This window comes from Bidens hawaiensis, unplaced genomic scaffold (genome assembly GCF_021521415.1).
Source record: "Bidens hawaiensis isolate Kalapana, Puna unplaced genomic scaffold, B.hawaiensis_p1.1 tig00016386_1, whole genome shotgun sequence".
NCBI classification, from domain to species: domain Eukaryota; kingdom Viridiplantae; phylum Streptophyta; class Magnoliopsida; order Asterales; family Asteraceae; genus Bidens; species Bidens hawaiensis.
This window is the reverse complement of record NW_027492503.1, coordinates 184,593-192,508: the sequence shown is the minus strand read 5'-3', so window position 1 is coordinate 192,508 and position 7,916 is coordinate 184,593. Positions and strand designations below refer to the sequence as shown.

Below are 7,916 nucleotides of genomic sequence, written 5' to 3'. Positions count from 1 at the left end.
CACCAAACTGAGCAAAAACCTTAAAACAATCACAACAATGCAAGAGCCATCAAACCCAAGCTCAAAACCACCCAACACGACACCGTTTCCATTCAAACCATCCCACCGCCGTCGTGCACTCTCCGAGGTCAACTTTCGGTTACAAGAAGACCTAGATCCACCGTCCGGAAGCTTCGAAGACATCGGATCTGAGGAAGATCCGTTCAACACCTACATGAACATTGACAAGATCGGATCTATATTGAATTCCGGTGGTGGTGGGGTTGTTGATAGTGGCCAGATCAGCAATGCTGCCGGTGAAGGTGATGATGGTGTGAAAGTTAGACATAGGTATAGTAATTCGGTTGATGGGTCGGGTTTTGGGGATATTATTGAAGCCAAGAAGGCTATGGCGCCTGATAAGCTTGCTGAATTGTGGACTGTTGACCCGAAACGGGCCAAAAGGTAATTTATATTATTATTGTTGTTTAGTTTTGTTGTGATTTGCAAAACTAATTAGACATTGCAAATCTATGTTTTATAATTTTATTGGAAAATTAGTTGAATGTTTGATTTATATATGATATTGGTTGTTATAGGAGGCGGGTGATATAGTTTTAATTGGATAAGAATATATGATAACAACTAGGGGTGTGGTTCGGTTCGGTTATTAGCCTCAATTGAAACCGAAGTTATTGGTTAATCTATAGTATTAACCAATTGGTTTTTGGTTAATTGGTTCGGTTTATTCAGCTATTTTGTTGGTTTTTGGTTCGATTTATAACCAAAACCAAACTTGGGATAAAAATTTTGGCTTAGAAAGTATATGACAATATGAATGTTTCGGTTCGGTTAATTTCTTAAGAAAAATTGGGCTTAGTGAATATTAGTTAATTATAAGAGTAACTATAACTGTGGTAAAACTATTTACTAGTAAACTTTGTAGTTGATTGTCGGTTTGAGATTTGTTGGATAATGATTGCTTTGTACTATCCAGGATTTTGGCAAATCGACAATCTGCTGCACGTTCGAAGGAGAGGAAAGCACGTTACATCTCTGAGCTTGAGAGAAAAGTTCAAACCCTACAAACAGAAGCAACTACCCTTTCTGCACAGTTGGCACTCTTTCAGGTTATCAATGAATGCTAATTTTATAGAAAATACGATGTTTTATCATTTATGTATAGTTTTATAATTAGTGAACTGAAATTGTTTTATAAACAGAGGGATACTGCTGGCTTGTCTTCTGAAAACACGGAGCTTAAACTAAGGTTACAAGCTATGGAACAACAAGCTCAGTTAAGTGATGGTAAGTATAAACCTGAATGATGCTTGCTATGTTAAGTTTGACTGCACCTAATTAGGCATCCTAGTTTTTAACTTCTCAGTTTTTTATTAATTTTTTGAACGCCCGAATCTACTTCTTGCATTGGCTTGTAACACGAACGGAGCATATTTGTGTTCGTTCATTTAACTTTAACCGAACAAATGATCTAACATGAATAATTAATAGAATGGGCTTTTCTTGTTCGTGTTCGTTTGATATGAAAATGAAGATGTTCATATTCGTTTATGTTTGCTCTTTAGCGATATAAACGAACGGTTCACGAATGAACTGATAACTGAAGATAGTTGAACGGATATAACTAGCTACAACCAGTTAAAAGTAATGTGTCGGGCCTTAAAAGTTTCTTAAAACTAGACCAAGTTGTAATGGGTCAAAAATATTTAATAGAATATATTAAGAAACATAAACGAATGAGCTTAAACAAATTGAAACAAACTAGCATAAATGAATGTAAGCGAACAGATATTAATATGTTTTAATGAACGAACTAGACGCGCTCATGTTCATTCGTTTACTAAAAAAACGAACTTCCCGTGGAACAGTTTACGAACTGTTCAGTAAATGTTCGGTTCGTAGGTCTAATCTCGCCTCATTATAATGACCAAAATGTTTCTAAATATTGAAATTTGAATAACGCTAGTCCTGTTTTGGTAGAAGTTGCAATATGGAATCGTTTAGTTATGAGTGGGTCGATTTAAATATAGTTTTATTTTAAACCAGTCAAATAAAAGTGTCTTGATGTGTTTTTTAAATCACTTTATTAGAAAATTTAGATTGTGATGGCAATAAAATAGTTTTTACAATCACTTAAAAGCACTTATTATTTATAAAGATTTATTTAAAAAATGGAGAAAAAAGTGATTGTATGACAAGCCAAACCAAAACTTCAAATTTATGGTTTGACAATGCAGCGCTGAATGAGGCTCTGAAGCAAGAAGTGGAAAGGCTAAGAATAGCAACAGGGGAAAGTTCAGATGGTTGCAATCTGGGGATTCAATATAATCAACCAAACTTCTTCGGAAACCAGAAACAAACAGAGGCGCCACAATACCACCACCCCTCCCAGTCAAATCACCGTCTACTTGCAGCAACCGCCGCCCAAGGGGACCCTCTTGGCCATTTCCAGGGTCTTGATATCAACAATAGAGGCGGCTCTCGTCCTATCAAGTCTGAAGGAGTGTCGGTCTCTGCCAGTGAAAGCAGTGGTACATTCTGATTATTAAATGTTCCTGGTTTGTGCATCATTTATATTTGTTCATAGACTGACTGACACCTTGTTAGGGCTAGAATCGCCATATATTTTTCTTCTTCTAAATTTAATTGATTTGTTTTACATGATTAATGTTTTAGTCTTTAATCAGTCGGGGTGGCGATGGTTATGTTGTGTTTCTCTTGTAACATTTATAAACTTGTGTTGTAGCTCATTGTGAATTGTAATTTGTTTATTGGACTGATGGAATGGTATTCTTGTGTTGATTCCCTACAGAGTTATTCTAGTTATTACCTCATTTGGAGTATAGGTTTTTCAAGGCCTAAAGTAATAAAGTTTTGAAGTCCTTTTTGAATTTTATTATTATAACACCCTCCATAGAGTAAGTTAGTATTATAATTAGCTTAGCATGTCAATGTATAATGTGAGGCAAAACTCTTAGAATAAATGAAATAATATCCTTTAAAACATGGACTACATACTAACAAGAACCTATAAAGAACACGATACAAGTAAAAGCAGGCCATATAGTATCACTAAATTAGTAATAAAATAATACTGAAATGAAATTTTAAACTTGAAAATGGCCAACAACCGGCGTGACAAGCCAAGCCTTGTATTTAACTAGAAATCATATAAAGCGTAGTCTTTGTCTTCTTTCTAAATTTCTTGCAACATGTCAACCGTATCTTCACAGGAAACACGAACAGGCTAAAACAAAATATAAATGTTGACAAATAAAGAAAATGAGGCAGTCCATGTAACACCAACTAGAACTTTCAATATCCAACCAAAAATATAATATAACGTTGTATTTATGTCACATCGAACCACAATAAGTTCAAACAAAGATTAACCTAGGATTGCATCCAAATACTTCTACGGGATTCTTCAATATTCGTTTTCTTTTTCTTGTTATATACACTGAAAATTAAACCAATTAAATGAATTATAAATGTAAAATCCTACGTAACCAGGAAACAAGAGAAATAAAATGAAATTATATACAACAACGTTAAAAGACCTTGTATAAAATTAAGAAAAAAGAATAAGCTAAAACTCCATCAAAATGTTAGTAGTTGCGGCCAGGATCCCTTAAACATGTCAACCATAACACACTATCTATCCAAAACAAATACTACAAAGGTCATTCGAAATATACCAAAACAATACATATACAAAATTTCACAGTTTACTCTCTTAAGACCTAGAGCATCCGCAACGCGAACTCACCTTCCGCTCTCTCCTTTCCCCGTCACAAAACCCATTTGTATGTTTGATTTTCCGGACACACTCCACCTTCTCTCTTCCTTCGCCTCTCTCACTCCACCTCCGCTCCACGTTGGATTCGGAAGCCGGCCTTGGAGATGCTTTTACTTAGGGATGGCAATGGGTAAGGTTCAAGCATTCCCAAATCCATATTCCGTTAATAAAGCCCATCCCAAACCCATCAAGTATTTTCCAGGTAATTACTCGTCTGGTATCAGACAAACAAACGAGTTTCAGATATGCTTGCTAGTTTATTAAAAAATTTAAAAGTAATCTCAAACCTGTCTCATACCTAATAAGAGAAGACAGGTTTTACCCGTCCCAGATATTTCAGATTTCATTGCCACCACGTTCCAAACTCTAGTATCAAACATTCAAACTAATAATGTTTGAAAATATAGCAAGCAATATAAAAAAGAACAACCTCATAATAAAAGTACTCTTTTGTAATTAACAAAACTTCTCCCGTTAACGCCATCCATCCATCCATTCATTTTCTTTTCCAGAAGTACCAAATGGCTCTACGAACATTCGCGAGCCGTAAAACCCTAAGCGCACTATCAACGTTCCCACAACAACTGCGTGGACTGCAGACATTCACTCTTCCAGATCTCGCATTCGACTATGGCGCACTGGAGCCAGCGATTAGCGGCGATATCATGCAGCTGCACCACCAGAAACACCACCAGACTTACATCACTAACTACAACAAGGCTCTTGAGCAGCTAGATGACGCTATCTCCAAAGGCGATGCATCAACCGCTGTCAAATTGCAGAGCGCCATTAAATTCAACGGCGGAGGTTAAATTCTTATATCTTATTATTTCTATTAGTGTTTTATATCTAATTTGCACTGGAAATGAGTTGATTTGAAGGTGTTGAATAGACTGTCCTTAATTACAATTGAAAATGATATCACTGTTAATCTTTATTTGAGAAGTAATTGTAGGTCTATTTAGGTTTTGGATGATTTTAGATACTATTAGAGGTGAAAACAAGTCTAGCTGCTTGTGAGCTACTGCGCTCGAGCCGAAATATAAGCTTGCTTAATAAACGAGCCAGAGTTTGAGCCGGCTGGCGAGCCTTAATGAGCATGTTGTTTGTTTATATATGTATTAATATATGAATGTGTATTTATATGACTTGTATTTATATATAAAATTATGATAAAATTAAGTAAATAATATGTATTAGGATTAGGTTATGTATAAAGTTTATAATTGAAATAATGTAGAAGTATAATTAAAGTAATTAATAATAAACAAATTGAGCCCAAGGCGAGCTTGAGCTAGAAAAACTACTCAATATCCAAGCTCGAGCTTTATGTATTGAGCTCGAAACAAGCTCGAAATTAAGTAAATAATATGTATTAGGATTAGGTTATATATAAAGTTTATAATTGAAATAATGTAGAAGTATAATTAAAGTAATTAATAATAAACAAATTGAGCCCAAGGAGAAAAACTACTCAATATCCAAGCTCGAGCTTTATGAATTGAGCTCGAAACAAGCCGATCTTGAGACTAGACGAGATCGGAGCCAGATCGGCTCGTTTACACATCTAGATACTATAGATATGCAGCAAGTAAAGCAGCTTTGATGCTAGAAGGATAATGATATCGATATTGATTAGAATACAAGAAGTATTCTGAAATGAAACGAAAGGAATGATTGTAAACCCTAATCAAATTGTATCGACTGTATGGAAAGTTGAAGACTGAGGTTCATATCTCTGAACTAGGCTACCTCAGTGAGCACAGATGATTTCAGTTTCATTTTATGTTTGCAAGTAATGCTTAATGATATGATATATGTGATGATAATTTGTAGTATTTTTTAATTACTGATCCACTATAAGTTTGTTTAGTTACTACTTTATGTGTGTATTTATTACAAGTCTATCATGACTATTGATCTCTCTCCTTTTCCGTATCTGAGTAGGTCATGTGAATCACTCAATTTTCTGGAAGAATCTCGCTCCCACCAATGTAAGCTTATTTTTAAGATCTAAGTGATAATTCTGACCAAAGCTGAAAGTGAATGTTTTTGTAGGCAGGGGGTGGTGAGCCACCACATGGCTCTTTGGGCTGGGCTATTGATGAGAGCTACGGTTCAATAGAAAAGTTGATTGCTAAGATTAATGCAGAAGGTGCAGCTGTGCAGGGTTCTGGTTGGGTGGTATGCACTTTATCTCATTGCTGATTTTTCGCACAGTTAATATTATTTTCGCATATCATCAAGTTTTTAAACTTTAAATTGTATCTTGTTGGCAGTGGCTTGCAGTGGACAAAGAGTTAAAGAGACTCGTGGTTGAAACCACAGCAAACCAGGTACATTAAGTTGGTTAAAGAGGCTTTCTTATTTCCTGGCTTTGAGTGATTTAAACAAACTATCATCCTCCTTATTACTTTCACTAATCAAATTGTTCATATGAATTTATATTGTAGGATCCACTGGTTACGAAAGGTGCAAGTTTGGTTCCACTGATTGGCATAGATGTTTGGGAGCATGCATACTACTTGCAGGTGATTTAAAAAAAAGTCTTTTTTTATTGAGTTGCAACTTTGACTAATTTATGGGAAATGGGTCAATTTGGGTTTATACTTTATCTATAAAGGGTGAATTTGCAAGTCTTAAATCTTTTTAACTAACAGACACGGATTGAAACTTGAAAGCCACCTAAAGTGTATTTCAAAATCTGTAATCCTCTTAAATCTTTTTTAAACAATAGTCATTATTATTGTAGTATATAGTTTTTTTTGTGTTTCAACTTTTTTATATCTATTTGCAGTACAAAAACGTGAGGCCAGATTACTTGAAGAACATATGGAAGGTGATTAACTGGAAATATGCAAGTGAAATCTATGAGAAAGAGTGCCCTCGAGGCTGAGTGCAATAAGTCGAGGAGTGTAAGAAAATGTTTGAGACCAGTCTTCCTTCCCGTTAGAATAAAGAGTTGTTCGACAGTTTGTTTACATTTAAGGTTGTTGATTTGATCCTTGTTATATCTATTCAGTTTCACTTTTTACAAAGAATAAATAAAAATGTATGTTCGTGTGACATTGGCTTAACTGTCAGAAACATACAGTATAATATGGAGGCCTTTGGTTTGGCCGGTTTTAACGGTAGTTACGGGCCGAATGAGCTAGCTACGCTTTAGGAAACGACAAACTAGTAACAGATTCGACAGTTTACCAGCTCTGTTTTGACTGTTTAAACTGGGATTTGTTTTTTAGATCATTAGTTTGATATATATAAATAAGAAAGGTTAAGGGACAGGTTCTGTACTTCTGTGTATACGGCTTGTTTAAAATGGATGCAATTTTCATTGAAACCTTCAATGATTTTAGTTGATTCCTTGAGCATAACATTTTAATATTTGATAAGTTTTTATATTGTTTCCTTCATAAATCGATGACCTTTTTTATTTTAATATATGTAGTTGACCAAATATATAATTGATCATCGAAACAAAATCTTTGATTGATTGCATGCCACGTGGTAGTGGCCTAGTGGGTTTTGTTCTACCTATCAAAATCAGTTTTTAAGATATCAACAAAATAAGGGTGTGGTTAGAGACTTAGAGGTGAAAAAAAAAACACGATTCCGGAACCGACCCTGTGTTCCTACTCGGAACTGGATCCAACCGTATCCTACCTGTGGGTATAGACCAGGCTTTGGGTTTCCCTCGGAACTGTACCTGGAACTGACCTGGAGCCGGTTCTGCCAATACCCGGTCAAAACCCAACTAACCTTACCCAAAAAAACCCGGTAGAACCGGTCAATACCTGACAATACCCGGAACCGGTTCCTACCCGAACCTGATTTTGACTTTTGTTAACCATGTCCGGAACCGGTTCATGAAAATACCCGGTGTAGTGATGTATTAGCTGAAACATTTTTTTTATTAGAAATGTGAATTTGGAGTGTTTTACACAATACGCACAAAACCAAATTTGCTTCAAAAAGCTTCCATAGCGCCCTAAGGGGCGGTTTGAGCCCAAGAAGGCCCTCGTCACACAGATAGTTGTTCTTTATATAAACAACTTTAAGTATGTTTAGTTTACTATTTAATTAGATTCCATATGAAACAACTCTACAGCTCGCTTAA

At 35.5% G+C, this 7,916-nt stretch overlaps 2 protein-coding genes across 2 annotated transcripts; both read left to right on the top strand.

The window, feature by feature from the left end:
- On the top strand, window positions 1-2,845 carry LOC143551395 (transcription factor RF2b-like). The gene is made up of 4 exons (XM_077041842.1): window positions 1-444; window positions 977-1,109; window positions 1,203-1,287; window positions 2,238-2,845. The coding sequence occupies exons 1-4, from the start codon at window positions 38-40 to the stop codon at window positions 2,540-2,542; spliced, it is 930 nt and encodes a 309-aa protein (XP_076897957.1). The 5' UTR covers window positions 1-37; the 3' UTR covers window positions 2,543-2,845.
- A 1,439-nt stretch (window positions 2,846-4,284) lies between these two features.
- Window positions 4,285-6,867, top strand: LOC143551394 (superoxide dismutase [Mn], mitochondrial-like). Its single transcript, XM_077041840.1, has 6 exons — window positions 4,285-4,606; window positions 5,747-5,793; window positions 5,858-5,983; window positions 6,079-6,135; window positions 6,253-6,330; window positions 6,597-6,867. Exons 1-6 carry the CDS (start codon window positions 4,321-4,323, stop codon window positions 6,693-6,695), a joined length of 693 nt encoding a protein of 230 aa, XP_076897955.1. The 5' UTR covers window positions 4,285-4,320; the 3' UTR covers window positions 6,696-6,867.
- Window positions 6,868-7,916: the final 1,049 nt, after the last annotated feature.